The following is a 27,794-nucleotide window of genomic DNA, read 5'->3' on the forward strand; positions in this document are numbered from 1 at the left end:
TGTGTGTAACGTTCTCCATGTTGGGGTCTTAACTTTTGCAACACTTACCAAAAGAATAGATCCCCTTTCAGATGGGCACCTCTTTACATAACTGTGATGGTACTAACATTCGTTAAGGCCATACGTAACTTTAGGTTAAAGTAGTGACATTCTCCTGGGTTTAGAAATAAAATGCATTATGTGCTACAGGGTTTCCACAGGCCATTAGAATGTGTTTAAATAAGAAGAAGAATTATACAAATTTTAGGCTGTAAAATGTTTTAAATATAATTTTAAAATTGATTTGATAATGTAGGTAATGCCACTTCTTTAAAAAAATTACATTATTGCTGTGTCATTTTAAAGGAATTTACATTAACAACACTCCATAAAATCAAATATCCATTACCACAGAGTGGATAAGAGCACACTCTGCTAGTATGTTGTGATATTGTACAATGTTACACTACAGGTATTTGAAAGTGAACTGGAGTCCCAACAATGAATCCGGTTCTTGTGCATGAAAAGTTGCCATTAGCAACTAAACCAAACAAGTCATTTAGACTAGTGTTTCAAATGCTGTGATGAGGACTTAACCAGGTCTAATAATAATTCAACTGCATTTATAAAGTATCTTATAAAGGTATCAAATGGTCTAAAAGTTTGTTGGAGATGTAATTGCAGAAATGGGACATAGTATACACAATTATGTTTCCATTAGAACATTACAACTAAAAATAAGAGTCTTTACAGAAGGTGTAAGCCTCCCTCTGTGTTTCTACACTAGCTCAGAACAGATACCTTCTTGTCTTAGCGGTGAATCTCTTATTTGTTGTATTGTGCTACATAAATAAAACTGAACATTTCTGTTTTTCACATTTTATAGCAGCCGGCATCCAATGTTAAGGTGCATTATCGTCACCTACTATTATCCCCTTAACCAAAAAAACAGAACAGACAATCTAAACACTGGTGATGTTCAGCTGGTTGCCATCTGCAACTTCACTGCCACTGCAGATTACACACTGAACCTTAAAGACCTGCGTTTAAAATGTAATTTATTGTTGAAGCCTGCAGAAACCCTGTGGTATCACTTTAGCATACACACAGCAGCAGGCAGATGCAAACATGGACTGTGCATGTCTTTCTCAGCATGTTGTAGTAAAAGTCTAAGGCAGTGGACTCGCTTCAGGTTCTTCAGCAGATGTTGAAGTTCTAAAGCTTGTCCAGTTAGCCACAACTTATAGATGTGCCATGACCTGGAGGTTGGAAAATCTTTTGTGGAATTTATGATCTCTGCTTCAAAGAAAAGTCAGTCAGTTAACCCAGGAAACCCTGAATATCAAGGAGACTCTTCGAATGTCAGACAGAACTGCAATGAGAATGAGTTAAAATCCTTACTAAACCTCCCAACAAACACAGGTTAAATACTGTGGTTTGTGCTCTGAGGTAAATGAGAGGAGAGCAGCTGCAGGTAGGATCTACACACCGCCTTAACATGTACAAAAATATCACATTATCATAAACTCCTGGGCTCATCTACTGGCCCATAACAGTCTCTTGAGAACTACACTGATAATTTATTTATCACTGTGTATTTTATAAAGGAAGTGTTGGGGTATAGCATGTCATTACTGTCCGTTTAATTTTATCTGACTGTCAAGGTGGTGAAGAAATATGTAAGAAGATGTCGAAACACAATCAGTGTCTTCTTACATATTGGGTGAAGATGTCATTGAGAATAAATGGCTAAACTTGTGTTCAGCTACAGTGTTGTTCACTGAGAGTATATTTGTGTGTTAACCAAAGACAAACAGATTTGTAATTTGTGTATTTTTCCTCCTTTTTTCCTTCCAGGAAGATTTTTTCTGATGAGAAAGGCAAATTGGAGGAGGCAGAGTTTTCAAACGCCCTGACTGAGGTCGCTGCAGGACACAACAGTGTCATACAGACAAATACCACTGACAGCAAAGCATGATGGGCCACGGAAACCACAGCCCGATCCAAAACATTTTGCAGCAGCAACAGCGAGAAACACTGCAGGAGTTTTGATTTCCAGTGCCCTTAACTTCATATTCAAAACACACACTTGTTGATTGGTTAGAGCGCACTTTGACTGTGCTTTCATTTTCTGGTTTCACTGAAATATTTACTACACCCATGGAGTCTATCTGTAGGTCATAAGAGATTTATTTTATTTTTTTATTCTTATTTTATTTAACCAGTCAGGATGATTAAGAACAATCTCTTATTATAATGATTGCTTGGTAAATATATAAATTTAGACTATACTTTCTATTGTGCTTATAGTTTTAATTGCGGTTGCACATAAGCATCGAATTATTATGGAAAATGTAAAAAAAAGACTATATATATATAGAAATTATTTTTCTTATTTTCATGTTTGACTGTTCAGATGTATAATGTTTGCATTTTTTTAAGTTCTTTTAAGCCTCATTTGTAGGCTAGTCTCATTAAATAGCTTGTTCTGCATGTCTGACCTGCAAGTGGTTGTTAAAAAAAAAAAAAATTGTTTACGAGGTTTATCGTTACACTTTGTCTTCTACAGGGATGTTTCATCTCTCACAGATTTACCGGCTTTGGTTGAACATAGGTTTTAAGTCTGGATTGTAACGTTATTCGCTCTGGTTATAAAAATGCAGGATGAACCCACAGCCAGCTGCAGGGGGAAAGACACTGACAGAAATTCCCACCACACATCTCCAATGTGCATTTTTGGATCAGATTGGGCACATTTTCCAATCAAATATATTCAGTGTGTCACTGCCTTACAACAGTGTTACTTAAAAAAATAATTAAAATGCTAAAATGATTTTTAAAAAGGCAACTCATTGAGCAGGAATGTTCATGGAGACAAAATGCCAGCTAACTGCTGATTACCAGCCAAGAGTTGAAGAATGGTGAATCAAGCGAATGTCTTAAAGATTTTGAGCTAAATATATGCCACGTATTTGTTTGGGGCAACAATTATGATAGCTATCATTTCTTCTTCACATTAAAACAGATCAGAGGTCTGGCTTCATACTTTGAGTTGTGCTTTTGAAGCAAAAAAAATATAAAAAGCATTTTTGTACTATTTAAAAACTACAGAGATTTCTTTTCCATTCCTGCCTGCAAGCTTGTGCACTGTGCCTGTGTGTCAGTAGATTGTCTTGTCATCAGTTTCTATCTGCATAGCTTTGTCGTGAGAGATTTAGCCTATTCTTTTTTTTTTTAATATATTGTATTAATAGAAGAAACGTATGATAAATGGACTAATGTGGTTATTATAACACGTGTGGTGTATAAAACTGTCCGTCTCTGGTCACAGCACTATATATTGCCAGCTATAGTGAAGGAGGGTGTTTTGAGCCTTGGCATGAATTCAATCAGTACTTGATAACGTATAATTACAAGGCAGATAGACATGCCCATGTTTCTTTGGGGCAAACTAGTTCACATATTGATTTAATGAGTGTTATCTTTGAAGCTTGTTCTGACATAACTACACAATGGTTTCTTTCCCCATTTGTTATTCAAGTGTGTTCTGTAATGTGCTCTTTTAATTTCTTTTCTCTTTTTTTGGAGTTTTTTGTCTTTTGTACAAAACTCATCCACCATGAGCGACTGCTTGACAAGTTCTGGATAGCATCAGTAGGGAGCAGGGTGGTCAAACTGAAACTGTAGAGCAAACCTTTTGTAAAGGCTTTATATAATCCATGTCATGTTGAGAAGACAAAACAAGACGTGATATACACACCTTGTACTCCACGGCTGTTACCAGACCACCTTGCTACCTCATCTTTTGGACGTTCCTTTTTTTTTTGTTTTATTGGGTCAAATTCTTTATTGGGTCAAATATCTGTTATGTACAGTCTGGGTGCTAACCCATTTACAAAATAAAAAATGGCTTCCAAATCTAATTTTGTCCTGGCGCATTTTGTCTCTTGCAATTACTTTCCTTCTCTTAAGAAAAATCAGAGCATGTAGGTGACAGTTTTTACCACTAGATGGCAGGAGATCTCCATTTAGTGATCCCCTTTGTTTTCGCCATGTCATGGACGCACAGGACTATTTACAGAAAGGTTACAGTGCAAACAGGTTATGTGAGGCTGGAAATTCCTTGGGCTACTTTTTCCAATAGACTGGGAGTAAATAAACACGTGTTGCATAACGCATGTTTGCGCAGGAGTAAAGTTAATACTTCCAGTGTAGGATGTCAAAATACTATGCAGGAACGGGGGGCTTTGGTATTTTCAGAGGTGACATTCCTCTCCTCGGTACCGCTAATGTGACATGAACCTGCAAACTGGTGCCGTGTCAACAGAGTCAACAACCACAGCAGACGCACTGACCTGACAAGGCGTCCTGTTTCAGACGCTCTTACCTCATTTCACTTTTCTCTGCCCTGCCCTGCTAAATAAAACTGATTTCATCTTTCTCCTCTCCACATGAAGCAGTTTTTTATTTCAGGGCACCACACTGGTCTAACCTGTCAGTAGTTCGGATGCCCTGTAGATGTCTCTGATTGCAGCCTTGAAGGAGAGACGAGGAGCAGAGGGCGATCACTCAGAGCCGTGACGTGGGCCGGCGGATGATTTGCAGCCGGTGAAGGCAGCGGCGGGACGCACGGAGGAGACAGGAAGATAGCAGCTCCAGCCTTCAACATAAAGGTACTGCAAGAGAGGGGATTTACACAACAGCTGGATTAGGATCACACTGGAGGAGCTAGTATTTCACTATACAAACTATAATACACTGACTTTCACCTTTAAGGGCTTGGAAATGTGCAGAAAAATCCTGCAAAATTGCAAATCCTGTTTTAAAGTCAACTACAACCCACAATAATTTACACTTCCAACTTGAACAAGTAAAATGCGCAGTGCTAGAAACAAAACACACATAAATGAGAGAATAGTATGTAGCCTTTACTGTGTGGAGTATGGATAATTGTGCTCCATTCAGTCTATGAATACTTAGCCTCCCCTCCCCCTGCATGTTCAGGATTCCTTGCACACCCACCACACATCAACCTGAAAAAACACTTAGGCTGTGTGACTTCTATAGTTCTGTTGGCGGATGTTTTTCATCCTTTGTTTTTTGTTTGACTGCAAAGTGAAAAAGAAGGCGCTAACAGATGTGTTTAGTGGAGGTTGAAACTGCATTTTCTTTATCATGACTTACAGACTTACACACATGCCTGCTTTTTGCACAGATGTGACAATAAGGATCACAATCTGTGTTTTTTTTTTATTTATTTATTTTTTTATAACTTTTTAAAATATTTATTTTATTTATTTATTTTACCAAATAATGCATTAAAACTGTAAAACATTAATTTTAGAGAATATATGGTTTTGTAAGTGCACCTATAATCGGTGATAATATGCAAAACATAGCCTTCACATTAGATTTAACTATTATTTATGTCTTTAAGCAGCCAAATCAACACTATACTTTGCAATTATTTTTTTTTTATTGAATGTAATGACACAATCTTATGAATCAATACAACCTTTACAAGTGCCAAAAATAAAACTAATCGTGTGCAAAATTCCTCCCTTTCCACCAAACCTATAGGATGGAGACAGAGCCGTTAGTGTACTATCAGCTACTCTAATTGTTTGTGTCTTTTCGCTGATTGGACGCTTTTGGACAAATGACAGTCCACTTTTCCACCCACTGTGGGCTGCTACACACTCAGAACACGGGCTTATTACTATGAAAGTTTCACCCGGATGTGTGCGTTTCCCCTCGGTGCGTTGACTGCCGTGGCTGGGTGATGATTTGCTTACTTGGAGCAGGACTGAGTTTGGAGCGCGTACTGTGAAATGTGTAAGCATGATGTTGCCTGGATAATCATCGGAGGACGTTAGGAGACAGAGGTAAGACCCCACTGACACGGATCACACTTTTATCCTTTCTGTGCTCCTCTGATATTTACACTCAGCTGATTAGGATGCCACGAACTACTTTTCAGTCCCAGACTAATTTCAATTATTCATATATATATATTTTAAATAATGCCAGTTTTGTGGCGGGTCACTATCCTGTCGTTGTGCAACACGCGTGGACAAACCCACCTAAGTTCGGCCACGGTGGGATTTAGGATTTTACAAACTTGACTGAGCTCAGATCGCAGTCTGATCAGTTAACGGTGTTTTGGGGTAAATTAGGTCTGAACGTACAGCGGGGGCTTCCACCAACACCGTCCACACAGTAAATAAGCCCGTGTTGAAGGTTCCATTTATCGCAGTGTGTTTGTTTGGATCATAAAGGTGGATTTGCGCTCGTGCACCTGATGCGCTCTCATGTCGCGGGTACTTGAGGATGAAGCCTGTCAGCATCACTGGAGGGGCTGCAGGAGTCCTGCATCTAATATTCCCCCAAATACTCCTTTTACTGTGTTGTGTGGAGGAAAACATATTTCCGATCCACAAGTGCGATTCGTTTTCATTCTTTCGTCAGTGAGATAGTTTGATAACTTATTTAGGGATTTTGGCAGAGCGGCTTAATTGTCTTTTAACACATCCAATCATGAACGTGCGCAGCCTAAATGAACTAATCAGCCCTGCAGGGCGGCTGTAATAGCAGGCCTACCTGTTGAGTGCAGAGATGTGTGTGTGTGTGTGTGTGTGAGGGTGTGTGTGTGAGCTGCTTGATAAATTGAACCGTCACCTCTCAGTATGCAGACGTTATTACAGCGACGTGACCGCTCTCAACGAGACCTCAGACTAATCAGCTCCAGTGGAAACTGTTGCTTTGCCTATCGACCAGTTGCCTGCTTTTGGTTCTTAATTAAAACAAATCAACATGTAGGCTTCCCATCAGGTAAAGTGTATTGTACACTATAGTATAATTAAATGTGTTTTGCGTCACATTGTAACCGAGACAGGTGCTAATGATCCTCTGCCCTCCCCCTCCACCCAAACCACAGACCTACAACCAACTGCAGCCAAGAGAACCAGGCAGGACAGCCACACCTCATGCGTGGGTTCAGCAAAGGTCCGAGTGGAAACGGGTCTGACAAACATGGGTGTGCTCCAGCTCCACAATCCCACTCACCCCAGCACGCTTCTGCAGCGAGCCAATCAGATGCGTCTGACCGGCACACTGTGTGATGTCATCATCACCGTGGACGGCCAGGAGTTCCCGGCGCACCGCACCGTCCTGGCCTGCACCAGCAAAATGTTCGAGATCTTGTTCCACCGTAGCAGCCTGCGCTATGCCCTGGACTTCCTGTCTCCCAAGACCTTTCAGCAGATTCTGGAGTACGCCTACACCGCGTCGCTCCAGGCCACAGCCGAGGACCTAGATGACCTCCTGTATGCGGCGGAGATCCTGGAGATCGAGTACCTGGAGGAGCAGTGCCTGAAGGTGCTGGAGACGATTCAGGCGGAGGAGAGCGAGGAGGTGTCGGTGAGGACTCACAGCTCTGGAGACCACAGTGACCACAGCCGGGCCCGGCATTGGAGACACATGTTGATGTCTAAAAAGCATTCCATACACGATGGACCCAACCGCACCACTCCAACTGCTCTGCACCACCTGGCTCTGTACCACATGACAGACAGAAGCTCTCCTGAACCGGAGCCCGAGGCGGCTCCTGAATTGAGCTCCAAGCTGGCCAGGGAGGTCGACATGGAGAGTTCTCAGCAGCCTGAGCAGCACAGTGCAGAATTATCCCAGGCCTCATCTCACGATCCTGCCAGAAGTATAAAGTCAGAAAGCATGCAGGTGGATGATGCCAATGGCTGTGAGGGCAGGTCCTCTAGCGCCGGCGAAGGAAGTGTCACATCAGACCAGCCCAGAGACGAAGGCCCGGGGACCCCTCTGAGAAGCAGCGTGATCACTAGTGCTCGAGAGCTGCACACAAGCCCTGAAGATGGAGGACAAGTGGTGGGGAGCTCTCTGGATTGTTTCCCGGGGATTGCAGACAAACATCTGGCGTCCATATACTCCGTGCCCGCCAACCACACAGGGGAGGGAATGATGCCAGTCTCTGTTTCAGTGGCTCCATCTCTAGGTGTGTCGCTGGACCCGAGGGCCTACAGCGGCCTGTTGCACCAGGGCTTACTCCACAGGGAGCTCCTGAGCAGACTGGGCCAGTTTGCAGCAGGGATGAGGCACGAGGGCCAGGCTCAGGGCCAGCAGTGTTGTGGTGAATGTGGGCTTCAGCTGCACAGCCGGCAGGCCATGGAGCAGCACAGGTAACACACACTAAACATCCATCAACACCACTGCATCCTCACACTGCATAGTACACTGTGTATTTTAATAAGTTCATTGAAAAAACAAAATAAATAATAAGTGCTACCTGTACTTAAACCCTTTTGACATCCACAAGGTCACTGGCGTTTTGTTACATTAATGGGATTTGAACTGATGGAGTTTAGATTCTTGTGCTAAACCCAGAACCTGGAAAATGTTCTCTTTCAATGAGGCTTTAAAAAATTGTGACAGAGAAAGACCGAAACATGTGAAACACGAGCTGAAGAAGAGAATGAGGCAGGTAGAGGCGGCAGCAAAGGAGGACTGCAAAAAGATAGGAGGAAAGAAGAAGCTGCAGAATAACAACCACAGAGCAACTGCTTTGACTTAGTACGCAGATTTCAACTTGCAACCGTGGCTAATGTTTCAGTAATGTACTAATTACTTGTTTTAATTTAATTTTTTTATTTTATTTGAGCCGAAGGACAATTGAATATCCCCTAGGAGAAGACTAAAAATAATTCTCAATCTTAAGTGAAGTCTAATACATGCATTTACAGGTCGTTTGTTAAAAGCCCAACTCTTAAGTGAAAGCTCGGTGAAAACGGTGGATGTGAAGAGGTGAGGTTTTGTGAGATGTTTGTGAAATTCTTTCAATGGTAAATGTGAGCTGTCTCAACAGGTTACTGATAAAAATGTGTCTGGTTAAAGATTTGAGGGCTGTGCAGGTGCTTGTGCAGAATGACAAATGTAGGCAAAGCAGCTGATTTTGTTGCTGAAGTCTCTTATATGGATCCAGTTCTTGGTCTTTAGGATATTTTCCCCAACAAATTAAAATACTATCCAAGTTAAAAGCTGGAAGGAGCTACAGAAAATATGTAAATTTATTCTCAGGGACACCTGCGCTCATGTCGTGACAGTGAGACGTCTCGGGAAGTTTGAATTGGGTCTTTGTGAGGGATTTGATATAAAGAGGCCTTGGTGTCACGTAACGCTGTTATTTACAAAGCTTTATTTTCTAAATTCTGTTTGATTATTTGTGCAGAAGCGTGCCTTGCACAACAGGCTGTCTCCTAAGCTATTTGATATGCATTCCTTTGCATCAGCAGAGGAGCCTCTCAGCAGGGACCAGGCTGGACGCTTCAGCCAGATGATGGATAACTTCTGCCTTGCAACTTGCTGTGTTGTTTTGTTTATTCCCCTTTTTATTTATGAGCTTGACAATTTAGATTTTGTCACTGTACACAAAACTCCTAAAGCCTTACCGACTGGCTCAGTGACAACTCTCATTAACTCGATTTTAGATGTTAATAATTGGGATGTTTTTTGGCAGTGTCTGGCTCATTACTTGTCATTAAAAGACAATATTTGAGTCCTTATATGCAGCTAACCCGTGATTAGCACCACGGCCTGGGCCTCTAGTGTTCCTTTATCCTCTCCTGTGACTGACGTGAGCCTTGTGCCACTCCAGAATAGAGGGAAAACTGCTCAGTGAAACGGAGCATCCTTTGGGATATTTAGTGATGTGCATTGCTTACTCACAGAGACAGGCCGATGTCTGCAGGTTGAAGGAGTTGCATTGGTAGCACGGCTTGAGGATGTAATGAAGTTGCTGTAGGTCTGTAACCAGGTCACTGAGCATACACCTGGACTGCAGATTGACATTTTCTGGTGTTGGTTAAGAAGCATTTTCTGGCACCGCTCAGTTGAAAAGAATTAAACAGCTCTGATGCTGAGTTTTCAGTGTAAAAATAATCAAACCTAAAAGAAAAATCTTACATTCCATATTTACATTTTGCAGTTATAAGTATCGTATTGCAATTATTGCAACTAATTCCAATTATTTTGCATAATCATCTCTGGTCATCTGTATAAAAAGCAGAGACGTCATGTTTCTACCACCATTTCTGCAAACATTTTCCCCTCCATCTTGACATGCTTAACCTGTATTCGTACTTGTAATTATCAGAAAGGCTTTGAAGGCTTTTAAGTTATTTATGTAAAAGCTGCCTGGAGCATTTTTTGTTTACAAAGCCTAAATGCCAAAATTTTTATTTATGTGTTACAGAGTTCAATAAGTAGATCTTCTTCTTCATTACAGCATGTGTATAAATAAACTACTGCAACTCTTACACTATACTAGAGGCAGGAAATGGACAGAAAAAGACAATTAAATCATTAATTGCAATTATTTGCATGACTATTTCAGTATTACAACAGACCTGTCTCTGTGGAATGTCACTATGCACTGCACTTTGAGGGAGTGATTTAGAATAAGTTCCACTTTATGGTACTTTATTATTTTACCTCATCTATTAAGAGAAATATTGTCCTTTTCAGTCCAAGACATTTATCTGATAAATTTAGCAACTAGTTACTTTTCAGATTTATATTATTTATATGCAATTAAAAAAAAAAAGAAAGAAAAATCATAAATTATGTTGCATTATTATAATACATAGATTAAAATAGTAATAGTATTCATATGAGCCCCATCACAAGATGAACAAATTAATGTTTAACATATATTATACAGAAATATATTCTTAAATTGGAGACATATTTTTGTTTTTGTGTTTGTTTAACTATGGTTTTATTTTAATCTGTTTGTACTTTTACTTAAAAGAGATTTTGAATTCAGGGATTTTTTCCTGTAACAGTATTTTTAACCTGTTATTTACACTGTGCTTCCTCCTCCATCACTGCATAGTAGAAATATGCTTATTTTTAGGAGATGATGCATGACTAGTATTGTTTGATAAAATACTCAAACCTTCACTAATAAATTCATGTTTTTTGCCAAGAGAAATTACTTTGTTATTTTAAAGGAAAGTGGTGAGATATTTTTAAGAATATTGAAGGGGGGGGGGGGGGGGTAAACATGAACAGAAATTTAACAGGCTCATGAGGAAATGATGCTCCATGTTTCAGGATAAGAGCAAAACCTTAGAAACTGAACATTTTGCTTCAAGTGGAGTTTCCTCTTTAGAGCCTAATGTGTTAATGTTGGTCACTGATTTCATGTAGGCTAAATTACCTCTGAGACTCATTTATTTTGACCACAGACTGGGTTTGAGTCTTTTTAGGCCATTTGTTCTGCTGTGAACGGGGTGATATAAGGATAACAGTACAGATGCCTTGCATGCTTGGATGTGTGTGATATGATATGATAGGTTTTGCCGGCGGACCTTCAGCGAATCATCTTTTCTCCTTTTCATTGCAGTTACAGGAATAGCATATGTGTGTGCGTCGTATGCATGTTTTGTTTGGATGTAATTTTGCGTGCGTGTCCTTAGTGTGTATATTTTTGTGTTTGTGCCCAGTGTCTTGCAGTGCTGGCGGGTGGAGGCACGCGTATGTCTGCACTCTGAAATTAGCCAGATATCCTATTGTCTGTGTTCTTTTAGCATTCATGCGTTGTGATTCTCAACTCCAAGGGCCTCTTACACTAATGATGTTGCATTCAGTCAGGGATTCTTGCCGGAATTAAAACATGCTCCTCTTGTTATGAGGACAATGATGCTTCTGGGTTTGGGAGACCTTAGAGGAAAAAAAAAAAGAAAACCCGCAGAAACGAGATACTGTTATTATCACAAGTGTGTCCTCTGTTCTTTTCTTTGTTAACATGCTCACACTAGTGTTTGTCTTTCCACAGGAGGCTGCATAACGAAGAGAAGGGCCATGGCTGTGAATACTGTGGCAAACACTTCCAGGACAGCATGCGACTAAGGATGCACATGCTGTCTCATACAGGTACTCAGTAACTCTCACACTCTCATCTTTGAGTATTCACTGCTTATTAAGTCTCTTGATAGTGCAGCCTTTCAAATGCACCTGTTCCATACTGCATCCCCCTCCCCTCTCCGACGGACGCACACACATGCTCACACACTACTTGGATCATGCTTTCTTTTCCATGCTTAGGTCTCTGTACCTCTCCCTCCCTCTCCTCTCTGTCTCTCTAGTCTCTCCGTTGAATCGTTTCTGTGTTTTTTCGGAGACTCTGGCAGTTCGCCAGCTCTGCCCCTTCTGAGTGATGACATCATCAGCTGCCGGCAGGCCTGGGTGTTCTGCCAGTGTTCCGAAGCGTGTGTGATGGCTCGCTCGCAGATGTGTGTCCAGGAACACACTGTACCCAAATGCAGACTTAATCAGACCTGACTGCTCTCCCAGCTACTTTATCCAAAATAGAGAAAGAGGAGCAGAGGGGGGAGGAGGTGGTGGTGGTGGTGGGGGGAGATCAGGGACTAAAAATGAAACTAAAACAGAAACAGAAACCTCAGTTGGAATATGTGTATAGACAAGGCAAGGTCTCTGTCCTCTCCGCCTTTTCTCTGAGGATTGTTCGGAAATGACATACTGCTGACAGATGAGAGGGAATCTGCTTCTTTAAACTCGACTTAAAAAGTACTTCACCTGAGTCGCCCCAGCCTTTATACCCTCTGCATAACCCTAAACACACACATCGCCTTTCATCGCTCTTAGACCTCAGCATCATGCTTTGATTTTCAGTCGCCAGTGACACATGCAACAGCAGCACCTTTAACCTAATTTGAATTTTTGCATAAACTCTCCCCTTCCAAATGTGTCAACCCATAATACTACAAAAAAGAGATGTGGATCTCATTTCTTTGTCACTGTGTATTTCGGTATAGCAGCCTTAGATCCCGCTGGTTGCTAAGGAGCGAGTGCTCCACTGCTCTAATGGGCTGATTTGGTATTCAGCTCGATGCTGGCTCTTATTTTGGTATGCCAGACAAAGTGTTTTGATGGAGGACGATTGCAGCCGCGTCTGGAGACAGTTTGATGGTTTATGGATGAGAGCACACTCCGTGCCTTTGACTGCACAAGACAATGCACTATGTTCTCTTCTTCCCTTATCACACAATCTCACACAACACAACATACCACACTGGACAGCGTCACACAACATCAGGATCTACACACTGTTGTAGTGTTATTACTATATAAAACTACTCTCAACCAAGTTTTATTTTTGTTCCGTGTAACAAACGCACCGTTCCAAAACAGTAACAGTTTGTTTTCAAAATTGTTGTTTTTAGAAATGAACAGATTGGGGCTTTTTTGTTATTTGTGTGCAGCACGGGGAACAGTGGCACAGTGTCTGCGTATAGAGGCATCGTAAGAGTTGAAAGAGGACCACATTTAGGCTGTAGCGCTCAGAGTTCCCAAAGCTTGTGGGTGTTTTAATGAGTCATTTTAACTTCATTTAAAGCCAGCTGAGCAGAAAATAGATCAGTGAATGAGCCCTGGGCCAGTATGGATCTGCAACCGATTTACATCTCTGTGAGAGCCAACCCACATCCAAACAGCTGTGCATGTGCGCGCGTACAAGACACAAAGTGTGTGCGTATGTCTGTCTGTCCTGTGTGTCTGTCTGTGCAGGTGTGAGGTGAGTGCAGAACAAGGACTGAACATTTCTGCAAGCAGTATGCATACTTGTCTCTTTCATGTCTTCATCAGAATAGACAAGGGCATTCCAAAGGTGAGCTGGGAACTGTAGTTACAGTGTATGCGATGGGATTGGGGTGTTGACTCTGAAGTATTTTTTTGATAAAGGGATGTGCCGTAGGCAGGAAGCGTCTGCTGTAGAGAGAACACCCAGTCCTTCTGTGGCCTCTCAGGCAGCCAGTCTGCTCACTGTTCAGAGACTGATAACAGGGCACGGTAAATAAAACTCTTCAGCGTCGCTCTTTTTTGTCAAGGAGAAGGGCCGTTGCACCCTGTCTGGTGCTTTTGTTTGTCCTGAGTTGTGTTTTATGGCGCTTTTCTCTGGTCTATTGTGCTATGTGCATTTGCTTCCTTGTGTTAACACCTGAAAAGCACAACAGTGTAACAAGCAAGTCTCTTTGGTGACTTTTAAAATGGGATACCTTTGTTCCTCTCCTGTTGCTTTTTCCTCACTTTTTCTACTAAATTACTTTCTCTGCAATTACAAAGACATATTTGTATTTACTGTCTGATTAAGCTACATTCTTATGTACTTGATTTCATCTACAGCTCCTGCAGAGGCACTGGTGTGTGATCAGTGTGGAGCAACATTTTCTTCGGAGGATGCTCTGGAAGCCCACAGACAAACACACACAGGTATTTTACAAACATGCATGCACCAACACTCCTACACCAGCATATGGTTGAGGTTGAAGTGTACTTAGAGCTTGGCATTAAAGGTATTCAGAGGCTGTTTTACATAGTTGTGCATATTTTATTTTGACATATATTCTCTCTTAAGCACAATAGTTCATTTGGATTGTGTGAAATTTCAGAAGAATGGTCACAATTTAAATTTTTAGCTTGTTTTTATTTTATTTTGGGGTTAAATGTTTATATAGGCTACACCTTAAGATTTGACAGTTCCCCCTTTAAATTGTCTGACTCAAATCAAATATTTTGAGTAAAATACAATATGTATCATTCAACAGGAGTATTTTGGGCCATTCCTCATCCATGGCATTGTTGCATGGTAGATATTTTAATACCACTTGTCTTTGACTGTTGTACTGGAATTCTTTTGAACCTGTTGCGCCAAAACCTATTAATTCCTTAGATTCAATTCATGTTTTCTTCCTGAAAGACTCAAAAACTGTGTGATGTGGTGCCATGGTGTTATATTTGCTATTGTTTGTATAGATGAATGCAGTAACTTCAGGCGTCTAAAGGAGAAACCAGACTAAATCGCCTAAATTATCTTTAAAATTCATAATTATTCTTTAAATCTAGTGCTCGAAGGTCTGAAAATTTCTACAGACACAATAAATGATTGATACATTTTCTAAGGTAAAGAATTTGCCAAATTTGTTGTATTTAGCATTTTAACATAATGGAGATGGAAATGAATGGTGGCTCCAACAGTCACTCATGGGTGGAGGGGTTCAGGATTGAGCTTTAAACATTAGTCATGGAGAAATGGAAATGTAACATTTGCTGGATTGAACATGTTTAAGACTGGTTCAGTGAGGTTTGTTGTACTGCTATTTTTGCAAATCGAAGGTCTTAAATTTGATCAAAGATACCTTGAAAAATGAACTTGGCTAAATTAAATCTGGCCTTGAACTGATACCAATAATGAAAATAAGCCAATGTGAAGTTTATAGTGTCATGATATATCTTTCTGGAAAAGCCACAGTGAACATTTGACCATCTGAGAATGTAATAAAAATTCTCCCAACTATTACTCACATCTTAACAAGAAATTAGAATTCAAAATTAAATGTTTGGAGTTCATGGTTTGAGTCTGAATGCATTTTTCCGAGTGGTATGTAAACCTCTGTCCTCAACTGCCCAGCATGTATTGAGCTGTGAAGTAAGCCATGACTACGGTACTTGTGATTATGGATTCAAACTTGCTTATCATGCTGGCTGGGTTAAACTGTTCCTGTCATGATACTCCATAATTTATCAACAGAGAGGTGGGAGGCCCTCTCACATGTCACCCACTAATATCTGTTGGCATCCTACTGCATGCCACTTTGCGACAGCCATAGCATCACAGAATGAGCATCACAGTTTTTAATGCAAACAAATGTCACCTCCAGTCTGGCCATAGATTTTTGCACCTCACACTCATAATGAGCACATTTTGTTGCAATCCTCACAGGTTATGATCTCAAATCTGTAAATATCAGATTTGTATTAAAATGTTTTTGTGCACTTGGATGAATTAAATTCTTTGTTGTGTTTTTTAAACTGTGTCCCCTCCAGATTAGTCTCGACTCAGTAGCTGCACAAACTGGGGTGGTGACTTTAGGATTTGGTTATTTGGACTCTTAGAAATTTGAAACAACCTGCCTCAGGGGCTAGAGTCATTATCATGTTTTAAGCCAATTCTCTCACAGTCACAGCTTTAGGTATAAAAGGATCAAGTTAGCAGGCTAACTTTACATGACAGCACTTACAAATATTTTACATTGAACAGAAAAGGAAAAGATATTTAAGTGTCTAATCCATGCAGTAAATGCGATCAAAACCAGAAATCTCCAAGAAAGCAAGCAGATTCTAAGTTGGTATATCATTATTAATGAATATAAGTATATAAATATTACTCTTGCTCTAGCTTTAATTATGATAACACTCTAATCATACTTATTAAGGGTTTATAGATGCCAGACATAGCTTTTACGATGTTTATGAGTGATTAAATAATGCTTTCTATTGATTTCTCTATGGTTTTAATACAGCTGTGGTGCTTTGAGCAATGATTATAGTTTTTGTCATAATGTAAACCAATATTTATGCATATATTTTCAGTAGTGGTGAATGTTTTTGTCCAGATGTGTACAAATGTTTATATAAGATGCACATTAAAAAAAAAGCATAAAGACCCTCTGTGATAGTTAGTCTGTGCACCAGTATAAATATAAAATACATCTTATTAGTTTATGCAAACACAGATTTTGCTGTTTACTGTTAATGAGAACATCTTGTCATGGATTGTTTAGCTTACCTTTTTACGTTATCCCTGAAATGACTTACTGACAATTATAGCTAAAACACAAATATTCAATAGGGATTTCTAGAGCTATATTATATGTAAAAAAATTACAATTTTAGAAATATTCCAGGTGATAAAATAGTCCTGTGAATATTATCCCATTAAGTATGGGTTAGTAACAAGTGGTCGACTCTCCAAACATGAAAAACAGCTGTATTGTTGTACATATGCCTGACAGTGTCTGAATCCACACCTTTTCTGCTACTGTCAGAGAAAGGTGATAACCCTCTCAGGAGCATTGGCATGTAACTGTAACTCCAGGTGGCACACACAGTATGAATAGTTAATGGATGTGGACATGGAGGGGTGTTAACGATGCCCAGAAGTTTCTACCCTCATCTCCCCACGTTGTAAACATCCAGAGCTCAGTTTCAGCTTGGCAGTGAATCCAGAGCAGGGTACAGGAGGGCATTACTCTCACATTTTGTCATGATCTCAGCTTGGTCTGCTGTGAGCCTTGTTACCGACTCTTATTGTCGCTCTCACATGAGCTACAGGTAATTTAATCTGTCGTGTTGAGGTTTTATGAAGAGAAATGCTAATACTTTAGATATATATTTTAGAAAATATTCCACACTTTATGACTACAATGCAAGAAGTTCTGGTGCTTTACTGTTGGAGGTGTGTCATAGCTTTAAATTTTGGCATAAAAGTACTTAGCAGCTCTAACGTTCCTGTCCACCTCTTCTGGATGGAAAATAACACTACTTACTTAAAGCATTTTAGTGACACTGGCTGCAACACTAGTTTACAGGAAAAGTCTCTTTAGCCATTTTGATATGTCAGAGGTGAATGGCCGTAGGTTGCTGAAGTTTGAGATCAAAGCAGTGGGGGGTGGGGTTGTGGGCGGAGTGAACTGTGGGAAGAGTCAGGGGTAGGGGGTATGTGAGGACTTCCTGAGGGCAAGAGGATTGCTGCTGGTGTTGGATGCCAGGACTGAGAGGAAAACAACATCATGTGCTGCTGTTTACTCCTCACCACAGCACTGTCATAGTCTCCTCTGACCTACTTGTCAGTGCCCAAAATAAAAGAATGGATCTGTCTCCGAATTGCTCTCACAACAAAGGGGTTTGTTTCATCAGAGTAAGTCAAGGCTCTGGGGCACCAAGCTTTCAGTTTTGGAAAACTCAAGACTCTACCTTATCTACACAATGCACAGAAATTGACTGTATATGCTTCAGACCATGCTGGCTAACCATTTTGCCACCTTGCCTTCAAGGCAAAGGCCAAAAGAAAGCAGCTTTTATGTACTCACAGATGCTGCACTGTTTCCACACATTACAGGCTGCTTCACCAAGTGAATAATATTACCTTCTGTCCAAGCCCTAATTAAACAGTCCCATAGTCCTTTCAGATAGAGTGCACGCTCTATAGTGTAGCCCTACAATGCAGACCTTTTACTTAACTGCATGTCCGTCATCATACAGCACCGTCTCTTTAATATTCAGTTCTAATTCATACAAGCCTTAAATTGAATTAAACTGCTCTGTTTTGCATTCTGTTCCCACTGACCTGCAACAAACACAAAGCCCTAGGATGTTCTGTCATTTTATGTAAAGTGAAATACAGTTGATAAGGAAAATACTGGAAACATTCTAGGAATTGAGGTGACTCAAACTGGGGATCAGTGTGTGACCTCAATGAACTGGTCCATGGAATGGTGGTTAAACACGAGCAATGTATCTCTTGTTGCATTAATTATTGAGTCGGTTGTTCTTCACTCGGGTAGATTAGCAGTCTACTGATGAGCGCCCGGGGTTGTTTAAGGTACTGTAGTGTTTGTGTGCTTAAAGAGCTGCCACATCCACAGGGAGCTGCATGAGCACATATAGTAGCATATGAATGGAGGGTCATGTGAGGTCTTGCATGTAATGCAGCCTGCCTGACCGTGTATGTTTGTGCAATATCAGTGAGCCGGCTGACAGAGTGCACACTACACACAACACGACCTATGCACTGAGCGTCTTCACATTCCATTTTCTAACTGGTCATTATGATACAATATGAGTTATGGTCTGTTTCTAGAATTATATCCTTTTTAATAGCAAATTGGATTTGTTTAGTTCATTCACAACTGGCTGAAATAAATACTGTAATATTAAAAACTCTCCAAGCCCACATTAAAAAATGTATATATCAAAGTAACATTTCAATTATTCTGTCATCAATCTGTTTAATTGGTGGGTAGTGAGGCTGACATGAAAGTTAAGATTAACACACAAGAAATTATACAGATTTGCAGTTGTCGTTGAATACAATCTCTTGTTCAATTTGCAGTGGGTTTACTTCCAGATTCTCAGGGTGGGAAAACTTTTGTTTGACGCTTGAAAAGAAACAGGCTGCGCTTATTTGTGAATGAAGGGATTAGCTTGAACACTTCACCCCAACAAGGATCATGATCCTATCTGGTTGCCTAGACACATGGTTTTGTTTCTTAGGCAGCGTGAGAGCCTGGCTGGCTCCCACCTCGGTTGGACTGAATAAGTGGCAGATGTATGAAGGCAGAGCATGTTAAATCACATGAGTATAGACATCGTGTCAGTGCAGATATGCTGAAATAGCATAAAAACCTCAAATCGTTTTGAATTACTAACCTAATTGCGCATCCGACAAGTGGCTTTATAATGTAAGAACTGCACAGAGAATATCTTTATTTTTCTGCGCCATAGGCAATTTGTGTGAAAGTAAATCATTATTCCCACTGTTAAAACTCCCTCCCACAGACACAATGCTCCGTCAACTCTCAAGCCTTTCAGGAATACCATTGATTACATGGTATTTACCCCATTGAGGGCCAAGGGTCAGGGGGTCATCCTGTGCCTTAAAACCTAAATCCCAGCCCCATTGTCTGGTTAAGGGTGAGAAAGCAGGGGGCAATGGCAGCCAACTTTAGGGCTTATTCTCTCATAAAAAAGCTCCACTGCACTTATTACCAAAGCTTACTGGAAAACTCTACAACTGCAAATCCTTTTTGTTTGAAAAGTTAACAGAGCGCGGCGAGGCGAAATGGCATCACTAACACATACAAACATTTCCATGCCTCCACAACTTTTGTTTACACTTCAAGATATTGTTATTTTTATTTTCTACGACAGTTGTGCAGAATAAATCGAAACAACTGCTGAGCTGTTGTCATCGTGTGTCAACGTGAGATCAAGAGTGAGATTCTTGTGGCAGAATATTTGTCATATTTCCTTAGTTAAGTTTCAGTATTGCTGGTGACAGAAGGATCAGGATATAGATCAGTGAGTGTCTGCAAGTGTGTCAGGGAGTAACAGTTTACCTGCACAAAGAAAAGAGATGGTAAACTTTCTGAGCAGACAGAACAAACTGCGCAGGGTGCATTGAAAGTCATTTACTATATATGATAGTTATTAAAAAGAGCGTGAAGAGAGGCTAATTAAAGTAGCTTTGAAGTATCTACAAACGTGGATAATGTGTTATTCAGTTGGTTGAGGTTTCTGTTCTGCCTTGCATGTAAGAAACCTGGACACATTAGAGAAAGCACTCCCCCTACTGGCTGCAGCAAATATCACAAGACATTTAGTTAAAGTGGACCATTGCTCCTCATCATAGGTCATGTAGAGACAGTCTCTCGGGGTTCTTAAATGGCCATACTCAGATAGACCATCACTGGACTTAGTGCATAGTGAGCTGGCATTAGTTTGGCATGACTCAGGCAGAAGGTAACGCAGGTTAAAGAATGAAAGGATTTCCTGTATGGTCAGCAGATAATGAAGTGGGGAGGGTGCAGAGGCGTTGAGAATGTGTGTGGGGGGGTCTTTTGTCTTCACCTAAAATATTGTGATCCGTGGGTGAGAAAAGGCCTTGGTCATTAGGGGACAACATAAAGACAGGGATTGTAGGAGTTGCACGAGGAGCCTATGACTAATGGGCTTGGTCAATGAGGGCCTGAACCTCATTGTATGCCCTTTGTGCAAAAGTCCACAGGCTAAAGCCTCTGAACAGGTGCAGTTCATTCCAGCGGATCGCCTCCCTGCAGGATTGTTAAGATCAGGGAATGTCTTTCATCCTGTCTCCTTTCTGTTAATGATTACAAATGATCAGTTCTATCAGTGCCGCTTTTTAGATTGAAGATTCAAACTAGGTTTACAAAAAAGATGCAAAATCTCAAATGCAGCCGCACAAAGAACAGGCTTTGTGCACCTGTGCTAAATTGCACTGAACTCTGAAATGTTAAGTCTAAAAAAGCATATTCCTTTGTTTGTGAAAATTATGATGTGTGGATTAAAGAAACAATACTCTGAATGTTTTCAATTTATCCCTAAAAATGTGAATTTACTTGATTTGTTTCTTTTATTTTCTACTTTAAACAGGCTTGTCTGTTAACTTGATTGAACCTAAAGCAAGTGTCTGACACTCTTCCCTCTTAGTATGAGTGTGCTGTATCCCTTTCCCTGCGTTAATTCCAATTTAATTGCCAGTTGCCTCAAGGCACTTCAATAACAGTAACAAATGATTTGATTTAGTGGACCTCATCAGACTGCATTTTAAATGCGACACAGCAACCCCACTTGAATTCCAATGAAGTGCTGGCACAGTCCTCTGTTTACTAATGATCCTCCGCTGGAGATGTCTGATTGAATCTGAGTCAGGAGCAATGGGACCTGCTAGCATTGTAAATGATCTGCAACCTGAGCAGACAGAGAAATAAGGACCTCATAATCTCACATTAAAGCCTCACTCTCCAGGACATGCACGTTTTGTCCAGCACAACTGGTTAACCAGTGCCACAGTCTTACTGCACGTATGAATTTGTATCACTGTGATTATCAGACAGGATCTGAAGGCTGCCATACACAGCTTGTAGATCAAGTGTTGAGACTATGACAGCCAATGGATCTTCACGTAGCCATTTTGACTTAAACTACCCTGCCAGCAACTCCCTATCTGTATTCCTCTCCACACTCTGTGCAACAGGAAAGCAGCCCCAAAGAGATGCCAGGTCACACACAGGATTAAACTGGATTGTGTTTTTTCCTGCAGTCCTGCCTTTAATGGCTTGATATCACTACTTAACATTCTGCACAGAGCACATAGTGTAGGCATCATTTAGGGTGGAGCTACTATCAGCCGCTCTTTGAGCACAGAGACAGAGGACTTCACAGGCTGAAGCTGACTCCTGATGGGGAATGAAGAGAATAATTACACATCTAACACACCAGGAAGGAGCCATTGATTGTGTGATTGGCATGCTGTGCATTGTGTGGGAAATTCTTAAAGAAAACAATGACTTTCATGGTTGAAAATAGAACATATAAAGACTCACAGTTGAAAGTGCCTCTGGGCTTTTAGGGGAGTTAGTTTAGGTAGAGGCACTTGCTCTTTGAAAGAAGCTTTTCCCTCAGAGGACTCACACAAAGTTGAAGTGACCCAGTTTCCCCACTTAAGGCCCTGTCTGTGTATGGTACTGAAATAACTGTGCGTCTGTGTCTTGTGTGTTCTCTAGGGACTGACATGGCGGTGTTCTGTCTGCTGTGTGCAAAGCGCTTCCAGACCCAGAAGGCCCTGCAGCAGCACATGGAGGTCCATGCAGGCATGCACAGCTACATCTGTAGCCACTGTGAGCGCCCCTTCCCTAGCCACACAACGCTGAAAAGACACTTGCGCTCGCACACGGGTAAGAAACACATCGTTTGCACCATTATTGCTGTTTGTAGAGCAATATGCTGTCACAAGAATCTCGAAACATACATGAAGTGTCAAAAGCATGCATACGCTAAACACAAGACAAAGAAAGCTCTACTTATTTTTGTATGTAGGTTAATTTCCTTAGGTTATTGGCTTTGAGGTTTTAGCTGATTTGTATGCATCCTCTCCCACCCTACTTTTTCCTTCTCTATAAGATGACTCACCTCTCTGATGACAGCACTGTACCGTTATGGCCGGTGCATATTTTGGGCAATTTCATCCTGTTTATATTTTGGGTTCTTAGACAGCCTTTGGGCTTCTGCAATTCACGGCTGTCAGTTCTAGTGTGGTTCACCCAAAATGATAGAGGAAACCCAAATAAATATTGAAGGAAAAGCAAATGGAAATGACTTGTCTGTGTGTTCTACCGAGGGTGAGTCTTAGTGCCGCAGGAGATGGAGAGATATTTACTGAAAAGATGTCCCCCTTTCTTCTTTTACCTTAAATAACACTCCCAGCTGTCAGGACGACTTGATGTCTAGACAGGAGAAATACATAATTGATGTGAAGAGACAGAAGTGAAGGGAGTTTTGGCCATGGCAGCGTATCTTGTTTGTATGCCATTCTGCTTGGAAGTAACATTTTGTAAATGTCATCTGCTCCACAGTGGGGTGGGGGATTGGGGAGAATCGGCCTGTAATGAGGAGAGCAATGTATCCTCTGACTTGGCTGTTGCTGTGGACACTGAGATAATGAGGCACATAGGTCATTGGAGATGAGTCAAACCCTCAGCCTAGGAGAGAAATAGATTAACTACAGTATAGAGAACAGAGCAGCACATGCCTGGAGGACTTTTATTAGCTATTAGCAGACAGCCAAGAGGAGTGTCTTCATGTCATAACATCAGCATCTAAAAACACACTATATTCCTGCTTAATATGCACATGCATAAAGAGCCATGCCACTGTTTGACTTATGCATCTACATGGGCACTATACCATGGCATGCCAAGGTAGAAGTTGCCCTTTATTGTCTCTCATGACAATGGGCCGTGTTGGTGTTGTCGCCTCTGCTGTGACACGGCTGTGTTTTCAGGCGATCACCCGTTTGAGTGTGAATTCTGCGGGAGCTGTTTCAGAGACGACGGCACACTGAGGGGCCATAAACGCATCCACACAGGAGAGAAGCCTTATGAATGCAACGGCTGCGGGAAGAGGTTCAGCCTCAAACACCAGCTAGAGACACATTACCGTGTGCACACAGGTCAGTGCTCAGAAGTCGAACAAACCTGTACATCACACATCACAAAGGGTTCTCTTTTAGACCTATGATATTCTATAGTTTTATTACAACAACAAATTGCTGAAAAACAAACATTTTCTGTGTAACCAAGCGACAAGGGTTGAAAATTAGCAAACGCTATAAGTTGTGGAAACACATCAGCCTTCATGCTTATCTTTGAACAATTTCAAAAGCATTGTTCCTACTAAATAAATAAATGCAAATTAAATTCAAGCGCAGCTATAGCTTATTTATCTGCGCTGCCAACCTTCATTATTAAAAACAACATAAAAGATGTACTGGTTGAGTCAGACACAAATGCATAAAAAAGCACTGATAAACACACACTGCTGGTTGTTGTGTATGAATGAAAAATAGTATTTTCACAAATAAACACAGTTTAAGAATGAAAATACTTCTAAATAGTCAGTGTTTGGAAGTATCTAGGTATATGTGATGGTGTTACAAAATTACATTACAAAATAAAGGTATCTTTAATTTGTTAGTTACTAAGAAAATGTTATTTAATATAGTTACTAATGACAATGTTGGTGATTTTACAAAAACAATTTATATGTCGAATATAACTTAACTTTTCTTTTACTACACAGTTTATGTCAGAAAATCCATTAAATGTAACAAGTTAATGTATTCTATTGTATTTATGTATTTTATCAAAATAAAGTACTTAAATACAGTATGTTCTACATTTTAACTACCAACCTGTATCCTAGATCTGCATTTGCATTTATAATGTAATATATGTGAGATTATAGAACACACTTAAATGTAATTACAGCGACACATTATGAACAATTACTTTAAATCATTGAAATTTGCATTATAAACTTTCTAAATTTGCACCTAATGTTACAGATTCCCATCTGACCTTGCACTGAGGTCAGAAAAACAAAAAAAAATTTTGTAATTGTGGTGACTAATACTGTCGAGCCAAAAATATGACAATGTGAAAAAAGGCAAACCGATATGAGTAAACCAACAGCACCAACACACCACACAATCCCGTAACAAGTACAGTGGACTGAGGTAGAGGTGAATCACGTTTCACCTGGCAGGCCGTTCTCTCCAGGTCTACAAGGTTAATGCTGTATTGTTGAATTTTTCAGGTGAGAAGCCATTTGAGTGTAAGCTGTGTCACCAACGGTCTAGAGACTACTCTGCAATGATCAAGCACCTGCGCACACACAACGGAGCGTCTCCGTACCAGTGCACCATCTGCCAGGACTTCTGCCCGAGCCTGGCCGCCATGCAGAAGCACATGAAGGGCCACAAACCAGAGGAGGTGCCGGCCGACTGGAGGATAGAAAAGACATACCTGTACGTCTGTTATGTCTGAGCAGGACTTAGACTTTACACACACACACACACACACACACACACTGAATGCACACACAGGCAAAGAGTCACTGCAGGGTGAAAACTTTGTACCTACAGTTTTACTAGTTTTTAAAACTGAAAGATCACATGTTCTTTAGGGGATTAAATGAATGAAACATCTGACTCTTTGGATGAGCTGAAAATGCATAAGAGGAAGCTGCCACTTGGGGAGATACAATGTTTTTACCTGACAGGGACATGCAAAAATCACTAGGGCTGCAACAAACCATTAGTTTCACTATTCGTTTCAAAGTACATTGTACAATTAAACTAAAATTTTTCCAAAACTGCCTTCGTATTGACTCAGAGCCAGAAGGTGACTGTTGATGACTGTTTTGTCAAATCAAAGTCCAGTCCAAAGAAATTTCCAGTCAATGTGAAAAGCTGAAAAAAGGAAACTTGAAGAAAAAACATCTTGAGAAACTATTTAAACAATTAACCACTTGATGATTGCTTTGGTGTTTCAGCCCTGGTCCACACACAGACACAGTTTTGATATAACTGTATCTCTAATGGATCCACTGTGGTACAAATCAATGCCACAATGGCTGCGACTGCTGACCTGTATGTGTAGCAGTTGCTTTTTCATTGATTGCTAAACCATGAAGCAACCTTCATGATTGTGCAGCAGATGCTGAAAATAATTCCATGAAGGCTTGACTGACTGATCTTTGCAACATTTTCTCTCCCAATTTCCTGTGACTTTTCCATTTTGTTTTTCTGCTGTTGGGTTTTTATTTTGGAGTCGTTTATTTTCTGCATGTTTTACTTGAATGGCTGCCACGTTTTGACCTCATGAGCTTGATCTCTTTAATTGCCTTGTCTCTCTTGCAGTGGGTGTTATTGTTTTGAGCTAGCTGGCTCGCAATTTGTGTTTTTTTTTCTTGCAATGCAATAGGTTTTTGCTATTTATATGTTGTTTATTTGTTACCAAATATGTGCTGGTTTTCATCACAGTCGGCATTTCTTGAGATGATTTCTAGTAGAGCGAGCTCTACCTCTCCACGCGTTTCACTGTTTGTTTTAGACCTACTGCAAATTGTTCATTCATTGATACTTTTAATTTCCTAAAAACTACCATTCTGATTTAAATGGTCAAACAGTGTGTAAAAAAAATGCCTCAACATGGCTTTTATGTGTAGTTTTTTTTAAACATTAACTATATATAGATGTCTTATACATCCAAGAATCAGAATTTTCTAGGAAAATTTTGAAGAAAACGTGAAAACAAGTTGTTTTTTAACATGAAAAGAAAATTCTGACATTGAATCACTATGAGCAGGTTATTGTCAGTTGTAGTGTAGCTGTAATGTACAAACTGTCATGGTATGTTATTCCCTTATGTGAGCCTAACACAGGCCTTATAGATTTAAACATGTTGTATTTTTGTATTACAGTAATTTGCTATCTGTTTACATTTGGTATGATTTGAGAAACATCTTAATGTGTGTGTTTTATAAGTCTCTGATTTGATTAAGATCCCTCCCTTGTGCCTCTTTTATAAGTAGAGCATTGATGTGCTTGAGTACATGGGTCTGTGCTATTGGTAGTTGTTTCTGGGTGTTTGTTTATTGTTACTTAATTAAAGATAGACTGCCATGTAGATCCACTTGTCTGAACATTGCAACTGGAAGCAACATACTGTGATAGTGGCTGATAGTCTGATGCAAGTTCCAAGCAATTTTGATGTAAAAAAAAAAAAAAAAAAAAAAAAGAAAAGAAAAAAAGTACACGCTTGTCTCAAATTGTTCCCTTCAAAGTGACAATGGACTGAGATCTTTGGATGAAAACAGTGTGTAAAGTAAATCTTGGCATCTGTGGGCATTACCAATGCCTCTTTAAGTAGCCAACAACACTCAGTGCCATGAAAACACACATTCACTGTATCTATTCTACATGAACATGCACTATAAATGGATTTCCTCGGTGGACCAAAAGAAATAGAGCACTTTTGTTTGAAAAGGGTTTTTTTCTTTGATCTTTCTATGTTGTGATAATGCAGATGTCCTTTTATTTGATGTGTCCTAGAAGGATGTGATTAGCATTGTTTAGATTATGTCAATGTCTGTCTACCTCAGGGCCAGATCAAAGCTCGACCTGGTATCCAATCAGGGTGGTTCTTCTTGCCATGTGTGCAGTAAAATCCCTCTTCATTACAGCTTTGTAACACAGTGTGTGAAAGTGTTTTCTCAGTGTGGATTCAGGCACAACTCTGTATGCGTCAGTGTTCGGTGGCATGGTTAAAAAAAAAGAATAAAAACAGTTTACTATTTTATGCATCCTGTCTCATTTGCCTCATATTTCTCACGACTGCGTTCACATGTGGTCCAAGTCTGCACCCTTCAGGCTCTCTGCTCCTGTTTTTTTTTTTTTGTTTTTTTTTTTAAGTTTTTACAGCATCGCTATGGCCCTGCCCATCATCTGGACAAAGACAATGCTACCGATCCCATTGGCGGTTTATTGGCTCCTGCCACTAACCTTCGCAGGCTCAAGCTGTTTATAGAGTTTATGTGTCATCTGTGCGAGTTGCAAACAGCTGGAGTCACTCCAGGCTCTGTGGTGACCTCTGATGGGACTCTGCCAGAGCCACAGCTGGCCTGAGATTTACTCCAGATGTGAAAAGAGCTAAGAATCAGTACATCAGGTGTGCCACTACTCTCTGTGCAACTCAGTCCAACTGAGACTGATCAAACCTGCTTAATTACAATATTGGCAGCATTTACTGTACATTTCCCCCAATTTTTATTTATTTATTTATTTT

General features: G+C 40.4%; 1 protein-coding gene across 1 annotated transcript; it reads left to right on the forward strand.

The window, feature by feature from the left end:
* Positions 1-5,553: 5,553 nt before the first annotated feature.
* On the forward strand, positions 5,554-27,312 carry zbtb16b (zinc finger and BTB domain containing 16b). Its single transcript, XM_030151759.1, has 7 exons — positions 5,554-5,864; positions 6,917-8,189; positions 11,846-11,943; positions 14,212-14,298; positions 22,173-22,343; positions 23,450-23,617; positions 24,763-27,312. Exons 2-7 carry the CDS (start codon positions 7,012-7,014, stop codon positions 24,990-24,992), a joined length of 1,932 nt encoding a protein of 643 aa, XP_030007619.1. The 5' UTR covers positions 5,554-5,864; positions 6,917-7,011; the 3' UTR covers positions 24,993-27,312.
* Positions 27,313-27,794: the final 482 nt, after the last annotated feature.

Source organism: Sphaeramia orbicularis, chromosome 13 (assembly GCF_902148855.1).
Source record: "Sphaeramia orbicularis chromosome 13, fSphaOr1.1, whole genome shotgun sequence".
NCBI lineage: Eukaryota > Metazoa > Chordata > Actinopteri > Kurtiformes > Apogonidae > Sphaeramia > Sphaeramia orbicularis.

What these genes read in the sequence shown, in the direction of transcription:
- zbtb16b (XM_030151759.1), top strand. Translation starts at nt 7,012, where the DNA reads ATGGGTGTGCTCCAGCTCCACAATCCCACTCACCCCAGCACGCTTCTG. An exon ending in GCACATGCTGTCTCATACAG is followed by an intron (nt 11,944 to 14,211) that starts GTACTCAGTAAC and finishes TTTCATCTACAG; the next exon opens with CTCCTGCAGAGGCACTGGTG. An exon ending in ACACTTGCGCTCGCACACGG is followed by an intron (nt 22,344 to 23,449) that starts GTAAGAAACACA and finishes CTGTGTTTTCAG; the next exon opens with GCGATCACCCGTTTGAGTGT.